The following is a 21,460-nucleotide window of genomic DNA, read 5'->3' as shown; positions in this document are numbered from 1 at the left end:
ATATCTAATTCTATTTAAAAAGAAATATTGAAAATGAAGGGTGGGTTTCAAGGTAGATGAACTACTAAATACATATTTGCCATCTCATATGCAAAATACTGTACCTTGTTTTTACTCAAGAAAATAAGATTATTCATATTTTCAAGCTCCCAAGTAATAAAAGTGTTTCATTAAATTTAACTGTTTCACAATATTATTTTGATTTGTAGTTCTTCTTGAGAAATATGTATGTGGCAAAATTTGCGGCCCGTCGGGCCTTCAGATTTATGCTTGCGGCCCTCGTGGTAATTTGAGTTGTGCAGGCCTGCCTTATACTGTGTGTTCCAAAAAGAATGCATGCCAATCCTGATCGATCTCGAGCACCAAATACAATAGGACCTGACCATATAACACAAACACACCCTCCGATAACCATGTGAATCACCAATCGACTTAGAGCATGGTTGCTTATTGCTCACCATTTTTTCCTGACAAACTTTGGGCATGGCTTAGTTTTTAGAAGTATCACAATCTCATACCGGTACCAGTCTATCGAGTCCACTCCGCAGAGTTACAAATTCACACAAGTGCGATATTTCAAATCATGTGAATATAGCCTTGAAACGTGGTATTGATCATGCTGAATCACAACAGTAGATACAGTGTTTCATTATATAGAAAATATACGATCATAACATGAATATTTTCGAAAAACATCAGTGATATAAAAGCGAACATCTGGCACAGACTGGACATCGTGAAACTTTAAACCTTGATTACATGCAGGTGTTACCATGTGAGCAACATCCGAAGTTTGACGCTTTAATTGAAAATTAATAGTAGCTTCAACTTCATCAGAAAAACTAGTTTTATGGCTTTGAGACCATGAGAAGCATCCAAAATCTTTTTGACCATATATACTATGTTATACATTAATCATGATTTTGGTTCTAATTGATGCAAAAAAAATTACAAATTTAGCTTCAGAGGAATAAAACCTCTGAGGAAGAAAACCCCTGGCTCATGCACTGTATGCTTCTTGTTGGAATGTTTGAGAGTTTATGCTATGAAAGTTTCACCATGGTAGCATCAATTTGTTTCACAGATGGTAAAGCCAGCATAACTTTCCTTCTATAGTCAGCAACTTGTTGAGTCTGTAGTGGATTACGTTCTAAGTATACAGTTTCTAGTTTAGTGCACTGTGCCAAAACATCAAGGTCTTTCCATTCGTGTAACTGATTGTCATTAGCCTGCAAATGCAAAGTTTATGTTGATCATATCCAGAAATATGTTTACTTCTAATCATGGGCATTTTGCTCTTTACGGATTCATAAAAAAGGGGATTACTTAAACCAAAAGTGTGTGTCAATTGCCAAAAGTGAGTATACATGAACATATTATCTCGGATCTTCCATGCAAATCTTAAAGTTAGGTCTGAGTCAGTCGAGGCGTCTAATCCATTTACATCATTTCACACATGACAATTAAAACAATGAATAAAAAGCAATTCCCAGTTGTAAATACGGGCCCTGTGTGTCAAACTGGCTGCTTTTTCAGAGTCTTTGTCGGGATAGAAGAACTTGATAAATTTATTAAAACAACTGTCTACACATAACAAAATAGGCATGCACAAAAACTACTGTGAAATGAACAAGTCTGCAGATTACCCAAAACTCTTGAAGTTCCTTGAGATGGCTAATATTCTCAATTCTTTTTATTCTGTTTCCTGCGATATCCAAAGTGTCAAGCTTTACCTGCAAATAATGAAACAGTTCAGAAACAGCTCTACAAATTGGTTACATTTCAACTATTGAATTAATAGTAATAGACGGTCTATCTCATTTCCTATGATTATTTAACGAGCTACTTTGTAGAATTAAGTGTTCTATAAATTTTAGTGGTGCTCAAAGCTAGAAGTATTGGTGGTTTTGTAAATTATAGTTCTAAAGCGAAGATCTATTAGTCGTGAACTCGTATTGGAGAAATTACAGTAGAAACTCTACGTACAAAATTAATTCGTTTGAGAAGTAAGTAAGTGTTTATTTCGATTTTCCGTTACAAAAAAACATTGCCACTTCGTAAGCAGAACACATTTTAAGCCACCACAAAACTAGGACATAATATTTGTATAAATTATAATTCCTGTAACTAATACATATTATAATTAGATTACTGCATAATAAATAGAAAGTTATTCGGAACAATATTTCTACAAGAAGACGTTTCGTAACTTGAAAATTTCATATTAAGTGTTTCCTCTAGTCGAGGTTCTAGTGTATTTATAACATAAAATGAAACATTTATTTGTTTCTTACATTCTTTTCAAGTCCTTGTAGAACTTCAATCCCATTGTGACTGATGTACAATTGCTCTAAGTTGATGAGTGTTTCGAATCCTTCCATTACAGTAATCCTGTTGCTTTGCAATGCAAGTATTTTAATATTGACTAATGCATTCAAATTAACAATTTTTGACAACTTGTTTTTTCCTAAGTAAAGTTCTTCCAGATTTTTGAGAGATTCAAGATTTTCTATGTGCTGAGAAATACAAAAAGTAGAGATTAGTACGAATGATCAATTTAGGGAATTCATACCAGGCTGAGAAGCGGGGTTGTCTGACTTTATTCATGTCAAAGCCAATATCCTATTTTCAAATTAAATGCAGTTTTTTGAGATTTCCCAGTCAATTTTTAATTATGCAGATAGAACATTTCTAGACAGACACCCTAAATTTATGAGATGGAGTCGCTTTTCTTAATTGAAATATCAAAGAAGCATTAATTCTGTCATCCCGGAGGGGTAGTCAGAGCAATTCCAACTCTACAATCTGCTCAAACATCCCCCAATTCCAATACTATATTCATGGCCTTTATATCATTGAATTGTTAACAAGAGAAAGCATGCAGTAGTCAATGCATTTATGAGTATGTTTACCTGGATTTGGATGTACTAAAAATATTTTAATACACTACTTAGTTACATTCAACCATAAGAAATGTTAATAAAGTGTACAAAGAATACAGCCCATATACCGGTATTCCATAGAACATTATCTGGAGCAGTGGAAAACACACAAAAACTGATGTCATAAAATATTGCTTTTACCTTTACTCTGTTGTCACCCAACTCCAACAGAGTAAGTTCTGTAAGTGAGTTCAAATTTTCTATTTTTGAAATTTTATTTGAAACAAAGTAGAGCTTCTTTAACAGAGTCAAACTTCCAATACATTCCATTTTTCTTATTAAATTGAAGGACAAATCCAAAACCCTGAAAAAGGATTTTGAACATTTAAAATTTGCTGCTGTGAAGATGTTCACCAATTACCATGGTTTCTCATCAGTTGAGAATATATCTAAAGCGAATATATATATACTGTAATATTATTAAACTTACTTATATTACTGTGAAACTAGAGGAACAGCGTGAAAATAAGCCATAAAAACAATTCACAACATATTCATATTTGGCAGAAAAATAAACCAAATTGTCAAAGAAAGTTAAATGTATCTTATCACCTAGTAAAGCGTTCAGAATTCAAACTGATTGATCAAAAAATTTGAATATGTAAAATATTCAAATTTCAGGCATTTCCAAATATCTGAGGAATTAGGAATAGAATTGAATATTTTTTTCGAGTCGAATCTTGGATACTTGAAAGATATTTAAAGTAATACAACGTAATTGTATGTGACTCTTTTATTGTGATGGGTCATCCAGACACACAAATTAATGAAAAAATCACTCAATCAGTTCACCGAGTTGTCATATACAGTAGAATACATGTTTCATCAATAACTCGATAGGAAGAAAAGAGTCAAATTTCAGAATTGAATTTCAGAAAAATGGCTTCAATAAAATAATCAGACTAGAAAAACAAAATGGTAGGGATACAAAATCAACACATAAATATATACGAACTCACTCTAGTTTTGTTAAGTCATCTAGATTCTCAATTTTCTTCAATTTATTATCATAAAGATCAAGATTTTTTAATGTTCCCGAAAGACATTGCAATCCTGAAGTGTTCTTTATTGAATTATTCCTCAAGCAAAGTTCAACAACATGGGTAAGGTATTCAAATCCTTTTAAATCCCCGATTCGAAAGTGCTCAAGATTAACATACTGCAAATAAAATAAATAGTGAACACCTAATTACTTTTTGCTATTAATCAGACCACAGGTCAACAAAAACATTGATAGAACCCCTACTATAACATCGAGATAATATCACAGGGATACCTCGGTAGTCAAACATAATTCGTTCCAGATTGCTGTTAGAATACTGATTTGTCAGAGTACCGAATCTTTTTTGGGTAACAAACAACAATGCTGACTATTTTAATTCGTTCTTACATATTCCAAAATACCAGAAATATTAACAAACGAGTCCCAAACAACAATAATTATTTAAATGCGTACATATTAAAGAGTAAATATAATAACAATGAAAATTTTATCAGTTAGTTACTGTAAGTGCACAAATTTTCGTCGAATTCGTTTTTATGTGCGATGATGTACCAGTAGTCTACTGTGACTTCATTTTGGGCTTTGTGTCCGTATATTTGAGCATCGCTCCCTTGTTGAATGGTCAAGAGGCATGTTCGAGCACATTTTTGACTAGAATTTTTTGGCGACTACTGAATTGTTCGAGTATTGAGTCATTTGACTACCAAGGTATCACTGTAATGGGTTTCGTGTGCTCTGAACAATAACAGAGTATGGGTCTTTAGGCATGCTTGTATTGTTTAGCAGTGTAACCGAAGTTAATAAAATTGAAATACATTACAAATAAGACTTACTTCTGCATCTGCCTCCACTGCTTTCCTTATGTCAAAATCATCATTTGTATTGTCTTCTTCCGCTTTCTCTTCTTCGCCGTCTGTTAAGACATCTTTATCAGCCTGCAATAACAAGAAATAAAAACCACAATGTATTTTAGAATGACATATTGAAAATGCTTTCATATCTCAGACTCAGAAATCAATTATATCTAAAATTATTCAGGTTTTCAGCAAAACAAACAAACATGCAACGTTAACTAGCATGTATAATTACCATCCTAACAGGGCAATTTGTAGGTTCTTCGTTTTTGAATTCTCTGTTCACAATTTAGCTGAACTACGTACAGTCAAAATGCAATAAAATAGGCGGGAAAACTTTGAAGATATGTAATATATACCATTAACAAGAACCAAAGATGCAAGAACTGGAGAGGACATGTCATACTAAAACTAAGTTTTTTTATCAATGCAGCCCACCAATGCCAGAAATAATTGTACGTAGAGTTGGAAAAAATATCCATTACATTTCATTCCACTTCAAAGTTCAAAAATTGTATTTCACCTCACCGTCTTGCATTTCTATCCGTTGTCTTCAACAAGTTGATTACCCAGCTGAACTATCATAAGCATTAGAACTAGTTGTTCATCTTAAAAATGAAAACAGTGTTGATGAAATGTAGCAATAGCAGCATGGTGCAGGAGAAATGCTGATAACCAATGCAAATATAAAGCTGTAGTAAACTGTCACAAAGTGGTATGAATCCACTAACAGAATACACATTTTTCGTAGGTTGTTTTTCCTGATTATAGAAAATAAGTCATTCAAACCAAGAGAAACAAACAATTTAGCAGATCCACAAACACAAAAGCAGGGAAGAAGAATCAACAATAAGGTACATACGTGTTACTTCAAACACCACATATTTATTTTGCAAGATGCAAATTTTACATCAAAATCATGTCGACTAATAGCATCAGGTGTTACAATTTAAAATTTGCATCAATTGCACCATACATCACAAATTACACAAAACTTTATCGTATGGTACAGAAAAATTTTGATATCATTGGATTATTCAGTAGTATATTTTTCACCTTTTCAATTTAAATCGATAAAAAACTAAACAATAATCATGTTATGTATGGCATTTTGATTTGACATTTTTGCAACAAAGTTCTTATAAGTCAAAAAAGATAACTTTAACGATGACGCCATCAAATACTAGTTGACAGCAAAGTCAAACTATCCATATGGTTGTGTAACTTCCACAAGCAAACTGCACTACATATCACTTGGTGATCAACAAAAGGTTCCATCAGCTATCCATTGTATTTGACCAAACTTCGATAATCAGAAGAAACTGCATTAGCTATTGCATCAAGTTCTTCATCAGTTACAGTATTATGTATTTCTTTCATGATAACACTTTGTTTATAAGCAACATAGGCCCCAAAAAGTGATTGAAATCCAAGACTTAAAAGGAATAAAGATTTTGTTGATCGCAATTTTCCGCTCCAAAATCTATAGGCTTCTATTCTATTTTTCCATCTTAGTGCTGGTATATGCAAATTAGTGTACCTGAAATGAAAAAATTTAACAAAACTGTTGAAAAAATCAGAGAATTGATTCGATAGAGACACTGAAATGATGTTAGGCTGTCCATATGAATATTTCAATGCTCTGAAATCATAGTCTGCAATTTTATTTGATCAACCCATGAAGAATACTATCAAATACCACCTAGTTTCCCACTGAACTGATTAGCCTGCAGGGCAGCAAATTTGAACAATATTATTCATAATTCCGCTGTAAACCTAACTAATTTAACCAATTCATCAATTACAGTCAAATTTTTGAATATAATTGTTTCTTACCAAATTATTCACTAATCCATAGAATGGTATAATGCATGCCTATTTCTTCATTAAAAAAATCTTACCGATCAGCAATAACAGCATTTGCTGCTAAGGAAGTTGCAATTGGAAGAATAGTTGATGACACAGCCTGAGAAAAACCTCCTCGAATTGTAGTACATGTCATGCAAAAATCAGGATCTACATATGCAGTGTAATTTAATGATAATGTTGTCAATAATCATGATTAATGCCTCCGTTAGTTTCACACCCATAAATTGGTTTGAATAAGTTGTCAGCAAACTTTATGACAGTAGCGTGTGGGCCACATTAATTTCCGCCTATAAACAATGGCACATTGAAGTTAAATTTATAAATCGCCTATTTCTGTGTTAGTTACAACAGCTGTTGGTATGTTCGATGGGTAACGATCTACTACTGGCAGTTACTTTTGCTGATTCAAAAATCAGATTCTCTAAATCCAAAAAATTTTTAATTTCAGGAATTTGTATATAAGATATACCTGAAAACATTGGAGACTGAACAAGAAGTTTATCTAGTGCAAAATGTGATCCAATGGCAGTGATCGAAACAGACACCGCTGTTACTATTACTCCTTCGTACAAGACCAATGCTCGCTTGAGGGCAACATTCATAATAATAGCAGATGCAGTGGCCACGGCACTTCTGATGTTCACATTATCAAACTGCAGCAGATTTCTTAAAAAGAACAACAATAGCATAACGGCAACTTGGCATGATAATTTTTAAATCCAGTGCGAAGAGCACCGTATTTTTCTTGTCATTGACAATTTTTCATCTTAGAATTTCCATTTAAATTTTATTTCCATAAGAGATTGTTGTGAAATACCTTGATTATTACAACTGACTAAAATAAATTACATTAAAATTATAAGTCAAGTATCTCTAGCATCGTTGCTTTACAGATTCTATAATACCCCTTCTTAATGTAGTAGATGACATACACGACATACAATGAAACTAAAACAGTGCACCGAAAGTGCAATTCACGACGACGTAATGCGTTTAATGAACTATAAGTATAATGTATGGTCGCTCACATCAAAATTCCACAGTTACGTGCAGCCCGTCTCTCTTTGCCTGACGGTGTTCCCATTAATCCGTAGTCAGCGGGTACCCGCATTTAGAAATAAAACGTGAAAAATCGGTAAAATTAATTTTTTAGAGAGAACTATAACTCCCAGATGTCAGTAGCGTCATAATGGTTTATATGTACTTGCTCGCATGTAGCGCCGATCAAAAGTATGAAATGTGAAACTATTACTTGGAATTCATTGTTAATGGAGTCGATTTTTTTTATTTCCGTTAAATGATTATTTACATGCGCCATGATTAGTGGCGGGTAGAATCGTATTTTTTAATCGAGTTATTCGAATATTTTTAACGAACATCAAATAATGAGTATTGTCATTCTAAACAACATTAATTGGGAAGTCAGCCGCCGAAACGATCGCTGTCACAGTAAATTTTTTTTTTGAATTTACTAGATAACTGAAAACTCCGTAAGAGCCACGTTTTTTTATTTCATAATATTTTCATAATCGAAGGCCTGACTAAATTTTTTGTCACCGCGATCGTTTTGGCGGCCGATACCCAATTAATGCTGTTAAACTATATGCAAAGGCATTTAGAGCAAGGAAAGGTAGTTAGTTTCACGCAACCTCAACTGTTAGTTAAACTATATTAAAGTACTTTTTTATTCACTAGCAAATATTTATCCTCACGGCGGATATCATAGTTTGGATTTTATATATTGAACATGATTGTGAGTTCACATCGACGAAGATGTTAAAGACAACTATTAAGGGGTGCAATAGTGCATTCAAAACACAAATTAATTTTATTCTGATTTTTATCTTCTGTGTAGGATTTGTATCACAGTTTGTGAATTAAGGTCCCAATTTTAAGCGAACATTATTATCATTACTGACCCCGGGATGCAAAATTTGTGAAGCGAATAGTTGACATTTCTATGCTTTTAATTTTTGACTGTGTCCGTGTTACTTTCGTATTAAATAATAATTGAAAAACTCTGCAAATTGGTATTCTCTTGAATACTCAAGAGTTGAATATTCACGTTGAAACTCAGCTTTGAATTAAAACCCTCTTTTTTTTTATTGATACTAAACACATGAATAAATCGGCAATAATTGGCATTTCTACATGGTCAAAATAATATTTTTTCTAATATCTCGAGAAATTTACATGAAATACATTATTTACCTGTATTACATAAAATTAATGTTAATAAATTCTATTTTGCTTTTCAATGCGCTGTGATTTGTATTAATAAAAGTGATTGAGTCAGGAAAAGAAAGTTCTTAAATTAGCTTATAACCTTTTTGTCCTTTTGATCGGGCGGTAAAATTCGTTTCATGTCTGTTTCATGGAGAGAAAGGTGAATACGCTTTCCGAAATTCGGATATAAAAGATAATATATCGTGAAGGCAAAAAAAAGTCTGGCTAATTGCGCTACGGTGATAACACACAGAATTATATCGTTTTGACAGCGAAACCATGATACGCAACCGTAAAACGACGCTGTTGCTTTTTTGTAGATGAAATTTCACTTTTTTCACATCAGGAATTTTTCACAAACGGTAGGGTTACGACACATGTATATAATGTGTAAATATACACATCCTAGCACAAAATGATTGGGAACATTTGTTTTTATGTGTAGGAATTTTCTGCGATTCTGTCAGCTCTAATTTCGTGATTTTCTGCTAACTTCACAGAGGTTCTTGAGTCACTTTAGTAGCCTTTGGTACTGTACTGACGTAATATTAAAAATACTGTAAAAGGCTGTAAGTACAGAAGCAATATTTCTGCATTTCATGCAGTCATGGCTGCATTCCTATCGATTTCAATGCAGGTACCGGTATAATAAATCAGACATAATTCCGAGTAAATGGCATCAGTTTTCCATACCTTTCTTTTTGAGCTAGCTGTGACACTTTACTGGCCAAGAGGTCATAGTATGTAGTTGGATTTGAAGAACTGGAATGATCTTTTTTTTCCACCATTGCATACCGGTACCGGTAGGTACGGTATCCTTTTCACCCGACAACACACGTTTACTACCAGACTATTATCTGATTATACAGAGCTAGGCCTATAATAGCTCTTTTAAGACCAGCAGCGTCCTAAAGTTAATATAAGACAATATCGGTAAAGCATTCAATAGACAGATAGGCCTACTATTTATTCCTACATTAAGTAGGCCTATTCTATTTACTGGTATTCGTATCCTAATTCATGTAATTAGGCTATTCCTACATTAAGTCAACTGTTGTGTTTTTTCATTACGGTACCTTTCTTGATATTTTAATATTGATTGTTTGTTTATACAAAGTTTACAATGTATTGCATTTTTGAAATGCATTTTTTTGTTGTTTAAACCAAATTCTAATTTGTTTTGATGACCCAACCCATGCTTCTGATTACATTGCACTAGTGTGTGTATAGTAGAATAGAACTCCACCCATATTTGCTTATTCAAAATCCAACTTGATATGTTTAACTTATATTCATTCAATAAAACAAGTTACCCAAATAGCAGAATAATGGGTACCGGTACCGGTACCGGTACCGTAGCTTGTCTGACCTGCTTTCCCACTTTTTTTCGTTTCGATCATTTTATATTTTGCAGTATAATTTCAATTTGTGCAAAATCCCATTATTTAAAAGAATGCTTCCATAATTGAAAATAGTAAATTCATGTAAATATTGTACATAGTATAAATCGTGAGAGACATTGATATATTGGCACGAACCTGTTATTTTTATGCTTATTTAATATAATTGGGTGGCAACTGACTCTGATGACCCCCACCCAAAGGTCGTATCGTTGCCCCCCAGTCATATACCGAAAACTATTTTTTTTGATATTTGTTTATGTGTGCATAAATTGTTTTCTTGGTTTGACAAAATGAAATAAACTCTCTCTCTCTACTAGAGAAGCGGCACCAACCTTTTTTTCAAGCAACCTATTGGACCTTTCACCTCCTGGGAATTTTCCCCATGGACCTTTGACCCCCGAAAAATTCTCTTTTGTACTTTACCATTGCAAAATTTTCGGGGCTATTTTAAAAGTGCTTTTGCGAGTTGGCGCCTGTAGAATGGAGTATGTGTTTCAAACCATCATTATTATTCATCGCATACAACAGTCTCTTTTTTAAAAATACCGGTAACGGTAAAGAATTTTAGCCCAGTCTATCACAGCTATTTCTACACTAATTTTTTATTACTGCAATTGAATTAAAACTCCTAGAAAGACAGAGTGACATTGAATTATCTGATTATATTTAAGTTTCCGAAACACAACTGAAAACTAACGAATGGAATTCAAAAACGCGAAAACGAGGTAATGTTTACGACCACGCTTGAAAATCTGTCTGAGTGAGAAAAGTGTCTGAGCGGTTGCAAAAAGGGAGCATTGTTACGTCACTTTTTTACATCTTGCTGATTGGCCAATGTCACGAAGTAAACAAGAAAGTCGATGCTCGGGAAAAAGATCATTGCTTCAAATTCACTTCATCTTGTTTGCTACCAGCAGGTTTACCCGATAACAGCAGCATGCTGCCAAGTTTTCAAGTCTTGATACTTTCCATATTTGCATTTATGATTTAATTAAGTAACAGTTCAATATGAAATAAAGAAGTAACAATAAAATTACTGGAAACATTGAAATACCAGAAAATAAAATCAATGATTTCCACGTTCTGTAAAAACAGGCAACAAAAGAGGATTTTTACAGGCCGCGCCCGTACGTTGTAAAACACTGCAATAGTCAACAACCGTAAATATACATAAGCATAGAAGTGTGGCGTACCAAAATTGATATCACCACTCAGGTTCTTTCTGCCAGCTTATCGGACACTGAAGTTGCAATAGATGTCGTTCACAAAACAATCTTCTTGCGGTTCCAATTATAGCAGAGTAACTAAGTTAACTAACTAGATTAATTATACACCTGTAAGAACTTAATACAACCAAATACTCCAATAAGAAATACAATAAACAAATAAAAACACAGTACAAATACCGTAGGATACATACGTAACACAAGATACGGAATTGGTCTATGACGTCACAGTCATGAACTATTTACTTATAATGGGATACTAAAAACCGGGTAAAACATACCTAGATATACATAAGAATAACTAGTATGACACTAAAAATACAACACAAATCCTATCTTATCGACAAACACGTAATATACATGGAAATACGCATAAAAATACGGAAATCACACAGGAAATAAACTGCGAAAGTAGACTAGTTACGGAAGTGTTAAATACAAGCTAACTAGTGAACAGAGCTATGCCAAACTGGAGAAATAATAAACCTGTACTACTAATATCATTTTACAACAATAATTACACAATTAACGGCACTAAAACACTATAATAATAACCTGAAACACAGAGAAATATCTACACTGCCGGCAGTCTGACAAACCAGCTGAAAGAGAGTTACACAGCTGCTCACTAGTGACTCAAGTGTTAAGAATAAATATTGGCATACAAAATAAAACAGAGTTATAGACGTGGTCGTCTCATTACTCCCCCCTTTTTCAGATGGGAAATTACAAAAAAAATTTCCATCTTCAAAATTAAAAATCCATAAAAATGTGAAGAAATTGTAAAGAACTGTACACTCAAATGAAATGTCTATCTAAAATCAAAACAATAAATTGTTAAAAGCATGATAAAAACATTATCACAGTCAAATCAAATGTAATCATCCAAATATCTAGGCCTTCGCCTAGTACGTTGGCCATTATCAGAGTTCGCATCAACTGTAACTTCTTCTGGTACAGTGTCTGGCCTTGAAGAGAAAGATAATACATCAAAAATATCATGAGCAATCTGCTCATCATTTTCCATAATAGGTTCCACATCAGGTAAAATGTCAAATCCGGTTAAGTCAATGTCGTTGTCTTCTTCATCTTCATGAAGGTAAGGTCTCAGTTTGTCAACATGCACAATTCGAGAACGTGTTCCCGAATTCTTCTGAATTCTATACAAGTGATTAGGTAAACAGTCCACAATTCGATAAGGTCCAATCCAAGGAATACTCAGCTTGCGATGCTTTGGTGGATAATAATACCACACCAATTCATCTCTCTGGAAAGTGAGTGGTTTTACACCCAGATCAAAATTTCGCTTTTGTCTGGTTGCAGCAGCATTTAGATGTTGCCTAGCATGAAGAAAAGCTTTTTCGGTTGCACAGGAAAACCATTCGACAAATTCAGTGTAACAAGGATGAGTTGATGACTCTGGTTTGCCAAACATAACATCAACAGGCATCTCGATTTCTCGTCCAAGCATTAACTTGTTCGGTGAATATCCTGTACTATCATGTACAGTGGAGCGATATGCCATGCAAAGGTATGGGAGATGATCGTCCCAATCATTTCGATTCTCATTTACAAAAGCTTTCAACATCTGCTGTATGGTCCTGTTGAAACGTTCAACTTGTCCATCTGAACGAGGATGATATGGAGTTGTTCGAGTCTTTTGAATCCCGTACAATTGACACATTTCTGAAAATAATTTTGATTCAAAGTCTCTTCCTTGATCTGAGTGGAGAATTCTTGGTACCCCAAATCTCGAAAAAAATTGAGTAACCAATGCATCAGCAGTGGTGTCAGCTCGCTGATTTGGTAAAGCAAAACATTCCACCCATTTAGAGAAATAGTCCGACAAAACCAAAATGTGTTCATTTCCATTTTCAGTTACAGGCAATGGTCCAAGAAAATCAATGGCAATCCTTTCCATAGGAGCTCCAGATATAAGTTGTTTCAAATCTCCCTGTCTTCTTCCGTAAAGCATCTTTGTTGAAGCACAAGACTTGCAAAATTTGCACCATTTCAGAATGTCCCTTTTGAAACCAGGCCAATAAAATCTGCGCCTTATACTCTTGAAAGTTCGATTAGCACCAAGATGACCTGCAGTGCGCAAAGAATGTAGCTTATGGAACAAATCCTGCCTCAAATTTGATGGAACAATCAATTGGATAGGCGATTCCTCCGATTTACAATCAGGAATCCAACGACGATAGAGAAGTCCATTATCTACAAAAATCAAATCCCATTGTGACATCAAACGTTTGGTCACTGTTGATTCAGGCATGTATTCTTGAATGTCAGGTTTCTGAGCAGTAAGTTGTTTCCATTTCAAAACAGCAGAAATATCTGGATCTTCACTTTGCCAAGATTTAATTTGTTCATCTGTGTAGGTATCTAGCCAATTACAATCGGAACAGTCTGACGATGATTGACCGGGCCGTTTTGATATTGCACTTACAATAACATTGCTCACAGCCACATCACCATTGGTACCACAATCAGAACAATCTTCTCGTTTGCATTTGCGAACTTGGCGTGACAATCCATCAGCATTGCCATGTTTCACGCCAGGTCTGTGTTCAATCTTAAAGTCATAAGCGCCAAGAGTTAATATCCATCTTGCTAACATTCCTTGAGGTTCACGAAAATTGATCAACCATTTCAAAGCAGCATGATCTGTGCGAATTCTGAACGGTCTCCCGAGAAGAAAATGACTGAAGTGACGAACAGCCCACACCACAGCTAATAGTTCCCGGTGTGTAGCACAGTATCTACGTTGAGACTTGGACATAGTCTTACTGGCATAAGAAAGTACACGTTCATTGTCGTCCTGAACTTGAGATAACACTGCACCAATCCCAAAACCACTGGCATCAGTATCCAATACAAATTCGCCGATTGTCCTCGGAAAGCTAAGAATTGGGGCAGATGTCAGACAATGCTTCAAAGTTTCAAAAGCCTTTTGACATTCAGTACTCCATACAAAAGAAATATTCTTCCTGGTCAATCGAATAAGAGGTCCAGCAATTGTTGAATAATCTTGAACAAATTTCCGGTAGTAGTTCGCTGTGCCTAGAAAACTACGAATATCGCTGACAGAATTAGGCGTTTTCCATTCTTTGATAGCCGCAACATTTCCAGGGTCGCAACAGACACCTTCAGATGAAATAAGATAACCAAGATAAGAGGTGCTTCGACGGAAAAGTTTACATTTCGAGGGCTTCAAGCGTAAACCGGCACGGCGAAGTCTTATAAAAACTTCCCGAAGATTTGAGAGTGCCATTGAGAAATCACTACCATGAGCCAAAACATCATCAAGAAAATTGAAACACCCGTTCCACAGAAGATCACCAAGGATATTGTCCATCATCCGTTCGAATGTTGCGGGAGCATTCGCCAAACCGAAAGGCATCACTACAAAGTGAAAATGGCCACGGCCTGGGATGCTGAATGCTGTCTTTTCACGGTCTGCAGGATCAACCTCCACTTGCCAATATCCGCTAGCGAGATCAAGAGTTGAGAACCATTGTGCTCCGTTTAAGGACTCAATGATATCCTCAATACGCGGCAAGGGATATGCGTCCTTGTATGTGACGTCATTAAGCAATCTAAAATCCACGCAAAATCTGGTAGAACCATCCTTTTTGGGAACTAGGACAATGGGAGAAGAATATGGGGAATCGCTGGGTTCTATGACACCCTGAGCCAGCATATTATCAACAGCTTCTTCGGCTATCTTCCTACGCGCCCACCCCATTCGACGAGGAGCCTGCCGAATCGGCTGTGGTGTGGTTGTGATGATTCTATGCTTTGCTGCTGAAGTACGACCAAGTTCACCATTTGGTCCTACAAATACATCATGAAATTCACAAATCAAATTGACCAACTGTTCACGTTGACTCGGGGTTAAATCCTCAACGGAATTGACCATGTCATGTAGATGTTCTGGTAATTCAGAAGCTATAACTCGATTATCGGATTCGTCAACTTGAATTTGTGCTACAAGTTGAGGATGTGCAATACCAAGCAAAGATCCAACCCTGATCTTAAGTTGTCTACCTTTTTGGTTCACCACTAGAACAGGAACAGTGGACTTTCCTGGATCCACAACAGAAGAAATCAGCTGAATACCATCAGCGAGGAAAGAAGAATTCAGCGGTTCAACAAGAGCAGCAACGTCAGACAAATTACTTTTCGGCCAAGGACGACTAAGTTGTGCAGGGATAACAACCTTAGAATATGGCGGTATAGTAATATCTTCTCGAACAGTTACACGACAACACGGTACAGACTTTTCAGTAAACAGTTTGATTTCATGACCCTCTATCATCATGTGTCCAGATGATAAGTAAAGAACGCAATCATGTTCTCGGAGATAGTCCATGCCCAAAATACCATTAGACATACCTAGGTTGGCAACAACAACAGTGCGTCGCGATGCAAAAAAATCAATTGACAAATCAACTTCCAAAGTACCCAGTGGTAATAAATCATGTCCTCCCACTGCAACAAGAGATTCTTCGAGCGGTGCTAAATGTGCTTCTTTCCCACCTATAGCCTCAAAGATGGAAATGTCGATCAGAGTAGTCATAGCACCACTATCTACAAGAAAATTGAACGGTTGATTGTTTACAAGTACCTTCGCATACCAACTATTGTCATATTGCAAAAAACAAATATTCAGGTCTATATTCTGGTTCGTTGGTCCGTCATCAAGTAATAATTCAGCGGACACTGAGGACCTCAAGCCCGCTGAGTGTCGTTTAAATTTGTGGTCGAAGAGGAAGCAGCTGTTGCAGGATCAGCGGGATTCTGAAGATGTGGACAATCCCGTTTAAGATGACCAGTCTGCTTGCAATTAAAACATGCCTTGCAATCCCTGCCCCAATGACCATGTTTACCACATCGAGGACACGGGTTGCGTGGTACACCATCAAAATTGCGATTGTTGGCACGCGGTTTAACATATCCTATAATCTCATCCAGTTTCTGTACAAGTAACTTGATACTGTCTTCAAGAGAAAAGTCGCTTTGCTGATTAACTACATTACCAGTATTGCTCTGTTTCACTGCTGCAATGCGCGGTTTAGACATGTTCTTTCCCTCGGAGTGGTTATTATCAACAGAGTAATACAGTGTCGCAAGAGACAAAGCCTTTTCGAAAGTATCAGGCTGTTGCATGGTAACATGCTTGATCATGCTTTCATCGGTTAGACCGGCAAGAAATTGCGATTTCAAAATATCATCTTGACCAGTAATATCCAGATTTGGGTAGGCAAGAATAACAAGCTCTTTCAACTTATTACCGTAATCCCGTGGCGCTTCATTTGGCTTAATCCTACGACAGTGAAATGTAGTACGGTAGGAGCTCTCATTTCCGGCAGGTTTAAAGAAATGATTGAAATGAGCCACAATATCACGATAGCTAGTACGTTTCATATCTGGTAAATCTTTCAACACATTTAGAGCTTGACCTGTCATGCAAGTAGCCAATTCTAATCCCGCAGTGTCGTCATCCCACTGATTATAACTGGTAACCAATTCAAAATGGCATAAATAACTGGGCCACGTCATGACAGTGGATCCATCGAAATACATTGGCTTTTTGGCATTTCTTGCCATCATCGTAGCATTAGCTGTGCTATTGAGAACACTACGACTAACATTGGCATTTGAGACACTACTAGCGCTCACTGGAGGAGCTGATTGTGTAGCCACTGTAACCATTTTCGGCCTAGTACTAAGTTGCCTTCTGACATTTGTGCCCTCATTACCATTATCATTCAAAAAAGGAATTGTAGGTGCAAGGTTACTCACATGACCATTTTCCAAAAATTTCACTTCTAATGTCTGCGAGAACGCGTTCCGCTTCCCTTCTGGCTGTCCATCTTCTGATCCAAAATCAGAAATTTCCTCATGCTTGAGAACAGGTGCTGCTTTTGGAACAACTGTTGCTGGTGTTGAAGTGATCAGGCTGACATTTGGGTCATGTGACATGGGCTGGGTTTCTTCAGGATCAGCAATTTTTCCTTTATTAACCACGCCAGAAATATCTTGCAGAATGCTGTACATCTGCTCAAATGACGAGCCCATTTTTGTATTTTGGAATTCAACTGATTCTAGTTGACTTCCAATCTGTTGTACACAACCGTCCATCTGTTGCATGCGACTGTCTATCAGTTGCAAACGGCTGTCAGTCTCCTCTTGCTTTTCCTCTGACTCCCTCAATTTTGCCTTCAATACCTGTATTTGCAGATGCAAAAGTTCATTCTCCTCTTTGGCTTGCTTTGGTGCCGGTACAATCTTTCTTCTCTTAACCATTTTTCCAAAATATCAGGCAACCGCAATTAAAAAAAAATTCGGCAACCTCAAATGTCCAATATTGTCCAAATATTATCCGTCACAGACTAGCCTACTTAATCGGCTTAGTCTTAATAGTCCCTGTGTCAAATAATATATCCTGGCGTGTGCTCGCCAAAAATTCGTATATGTGGCGTACCAAAATTGATATCACCACTCAGGTTCTTTCTGCCAGCTTATCGGACACTGAAGTTGCAATAGATGTCGTTCACAAAACAATCTTCTTGCGGTTCCAATTATAGCAGAGTAACTAAGTTAACTAACTAGATTAATTATACACCTGTAAGAACTTAATACAACCAAATACTCCAATAAGAAATACAATAAACAAATAAAAACACAGTACAAATACCGTAGGATACATACGTAACACAAGATACGGAATTGGTCTATGACGTCACAGTCATGAACTATTTACTTATAATGGGATACTAAAAACCGGGTAAAACATACCTAGATATACATAAGAATAACTAGTATGACACTAAAAATACAACACAAATCCTATCTTATCGACAAACACGTAATATACATGGAAATACGCATAAAAATACGGAAATCACACAGGAAATAAACTGCGAAAGTAGACTAGTTACGGAAGTGTTAAATACAAGCTAACTAGTGAACAGAGCTATGCCAAACTGGAGAAATAATAAACCTGTACTACTAATATCATTTTACAACAATAATTACACAATTAACGGCACTAAAACACTATAATAATAACCTGAAACACAGAGAAATATCTACACTGCCGGCAGTCTGACAAACCAGCTGAAAGAGAGTTACACAGCTGCTCACTAGTGACTCAAGTGTTAAGAATAAATATTGGCATACAAAATAAAACAGAGTTATAGACGTGGTCGTCTCAGAAGCAATCATGGATAAAGTCTGTTGTTTATTTTCCTTGTTCAATCAATCAATCAAATCGTTTTTTATTAACCATCTCGGCAGAGCATAACAAAAATGAAAACAAGTAAGATCACAAAAATATTTTTACCGGATGGCAGGATAACAGCGAAATAACCATTCGGTCTACTTGTCAGCGGCAACCTTAAAATAGCTTAAAACTTAAATAAAAAATTTGCACAGCGCGAAACGTTTTTATGCAAGAACAGCATCGCCCCAAGATGACGCTGCAAAGACACAAGTCTTTGAATTTGAGAATTCTTAGTTTAGCAAACAAAGGGGTACAACTAGAACGAGGTGGAGAATTAGATAATACTGTATTCTTACAGCTTTATTTTGTAGAACTTCTATTCTTTTTGACAATTTATTAGTAACTGAGTATCCCCATGCCACCAAACTATACTAAATATGAGATTGAAAGGGGGCAAAGTATATCCTAAGCAGAACTCGAGAGGGGAGAAGTTCACGAACTTTACTTAAAATTCCTACAGCAAGTGATAACTTTCTTAACAAATCTGAAATATGTTTATTCCAGTTTAGGTTTTCATAAATATATATGCCTAGGTATTGTTGGAATAACTTGGCATTTTACCACCCGTATATCATTCATTGTCGAGAAAATTAACGAAATCATGAAATCTAAAACCCGCTTTCGTGAATTTTTTGTTGTAGCTGAATTCGGGGGACATCATGACAACAGGCAAGAGAAGCACGGTCGCCTCTTTTAGTTTATGACAGGGGTTCTTAAAGGGGACTCCGGCCTTCTTGGATGCCACGGATCGGTTATCTGTGAGCACGAACAAACAGAAGGAAATGCGAATATAGAAGACTTGCACGGGTCACGTGACTTTGTTTACTGGACGGCAAAAAAAAAAAAACGTCCATTTGGCTCCTGTCAGTTGCAAGTCGGATTATAAGTTTCCGTTTTGTTTGGCTGTTGAAAATGGTTATTTCGTATTGTTCCGTTGGCTGTACGTATAGTATAGATCACTATAGACAACGAAATGGATCTTCAGTTATATTCCACTGTTTTCAAAAGATCCGGAACGTCGCGCAATGTGGATATCATCTATTGGCAGGATTGCTTGGTGTCAAGTCCAAAAGTCATCTCGCTTGTGTTTCACTGTTTGCGGACAGCACTACGTTGATGGTGAGTGATAATGTGCCGTCATCAATTTTTTTACATATAGAGGACTTCCACGGGTCACGTGACCTTGTTCACTGGACGGCAATAAAACAAAAACGTCCATTTGGCTCCTGTCAGTTGCAAGTCGGATTATACGTTTCCGTTTTGTTTGGCTGTTGAAAATGGTTATTTCGTATTGTTCCGCTGGCTGTACGTATAGTATAGACAACGAAATGGATCTTCAGTTATATTCCACTGTTTTCAAAAGATCCGGAACGTCGCGCAATGTGGATATCATCTATTGGCATGACAAACTACTGTTATTGGTAGGCCTAGGCGTAGGCCAACTTGCAGATTTGACTCGTGTAAGGTATTAATCAATAATTGGCATAGGGTATTGTTTCTCTAGTTAGCAGGTAATCTATTAGTAAGTGGGAAAGGTTGAATAGATAACTAAAGTTTAACACCAGTGCCAATGCAAAAAATAACCAGAATTCAATTGAATTCTCCATCTAAGAATACGCTCGCCACCGCATCTCTGATCCCCCTGGGAGTTTCAGAGGTTCCAATCCCATGCGGGGATAGTTATGTGCGAGGGGATTGCAGCTCTCCTCCCACTGAGGGTGGTTCACACGACCGCTGGTCGATTACGACCTCCCCCACCATCAAGTCCATGCTTCTAAAACAAATAACTGGCTAACTAATCCCGACATTGAATGGTAATCGTACGATGTTGCACCTTGCAATATGTCCCCAACCACAGATAAATTCCATCCTAAAAACTAACCACATTGGTAGGCATAGTTGCGTTTTAAATTGAAAGAAATCTTCATTAATGGTCAGAAGGTGTTGTCTGATTGTTTTGTCAGTTAGCAGGTAAATTATTACTGATCTGATACACAAACTTGGCACTGTCAAATGATGATTAGTGTTTAATTTATTTTCAGGAAAAAGGGAAGATAACCCATTATCAGCTGCTTATATGTCCCCTCGATATTGGAATTTTGCCATCCCCAGAGAGGGAGAGTAGTTAGAAAAATGGGGATTTTGAAGAAAGGCAAAAGGCAGGGCCATTTCAACAAATTATGTTAACTTGTATGCGTTGCAATATTAATTTGCAGTTGTTAGCATAAACATTTAATGTGCCTTTCGACTAGACCTACCACACTTTAAAAAAAGCCGCCTACACCCCTTTTCACTAGAACCAAAATACTGTAAAATATTTGATAGAAATTACCCCCGAGGCATCATATCCTCCATTTGAAAGGGCTGTGGAGGAAGATACATTTTTTACTATAAATTATGGAATGTTACTTCCAGGTTGTCTTATCCATGCTTATAGATATCTTGAGGTTAGTGACTCCAACGGACCCATGCATGCCACACTGAAAATTCTCTTGTGTAGGCAACCCATAAAATAAGGCTGTTGGAGCCTTCAGACTTTGAAAACAGTCGAATCTGAGCACGATGGATTCATGTGAAACACGTAATATGGATTTAGAAGCAAAAATATTCCATCCTGAGCAGCACCGATCCACAATCTCCTGCCTA

General features: G+C 36.3%; 2 protein-coding genes across 2 annotated transcripts; both read right to left on the bottom strand.

Annotated features, from left to right (window-relative positions):
* Positions 1-624: 624 nt before the first annotated feature.
* Positions 625-5,462, bottom strand: LOC120327913 (uncharacterized). Its single transcript, XM_078114232.1, has 7 exons — positions 5,323-5,462; positions 4,779-4,880; positions 3,902-4,101; positions 3,084-3,246; positions 2,295-2,516; positions 1,647-1,733; positions 625-1,229 (listed from the first exon to the last, which is right to left on the bottom strand). Exons 1-7 carry the CDS (start codon positions 5,335-5,337, stop codon positions 1,044-1,046), a joined length of 975 nt encoding a protein of 324 aa, XP_077970358.1. The 5' UTR covers positions 5,338-5,462; the 3' UTR covers positions 625-1,043.
* LOC120328165 (transmembrane protein 126A-like) lies at positions 5,407-9,822 on the bottom strand. Its single transcript, XM_078114233.1, has 4 exons — positions 9,588-9,822; positions 7,138-7,334; positions 6,701-6,815; positions 5,407-6,339 (listed from the first exon to the last, which is right to left on the bottom strand). The coding sequence occupies exons 1-4, from the start codon at positions 9,680-9,682 to the stop codon at positions 6,081-6,083; spliced, it is 666 nt and encodes a 221-aa protein (XP_077970359.1). The 5' UTR covers positions 9,683-9,822; the 3' UTR covers positions 5,407-6,080.
* Between the last annotated feature and the right edge of the window lie 11,638 nt (positions 9,823-21,460).

This window comes from Styela clava, chromosome 7, assembly GCF_964204865.1.
Source record: "Styela clava chromosome 7, kaStyClav1.hap1.2, whole genome shotgun sequence".
Classification (NCBI taxonomy): Eukaryota; Metazoa; Chordata; class Ascidiacea; order Stolidobranchia; family Styelidae; genus Styela; species Styela clava.
The sequence above is the reverse complement of the archived record's forward strand: the minus strand, read 5'-3'. Positions and strand labels throughout refer to the sequence as shown.

What these genes read in the sequence shown, in the direction of transcription:
- LOC120327913 (XM_078114232.1), bottom strand. An exon ending in CAGTGGAGGCAGATGCAGAA is followed by an intron (nt 4,102 to 4,778) that starts GTAAGTCTTATT and finishes TTTTATTTGCAG; the next exon opens with TATGTTAATCTTGAGCACTT. An exon ending in GATGACTTAACAAAACTAGA is followed by an intron (nt 3,247 to 3,901) that starts GTGAGTTCGTAT and finishes ATCCTTTTTCAG; the next exon opens with GGTTTTGGATTTGTCCTTCA.
- LOC120328165 (XM_078114233.1), bottom strand. Translation starts at nt 9,682, where the DNA reads ATGGTGGAAAAAAAAGATCATTCCAGTTCTTCAAATCCAACTACATAC. An exon ending in TCAGTCTCCAATGTTTTCAG is followed by an intron (nt 6,816 to 7,137) that starts GTATATCTTATA and finishes CTGCATATGTAG; the next exon opens with ATCCTGATTTTTGCATGACA. An exon ending in AATGCTGTTATTGCTGATCG is followed by an intron (nt 6,340 to 6,700) that starts GTAAGATTTTTT and finishes TTTTCATTTCAG; the next exon opens with GTACACTAATTTGCATATAC.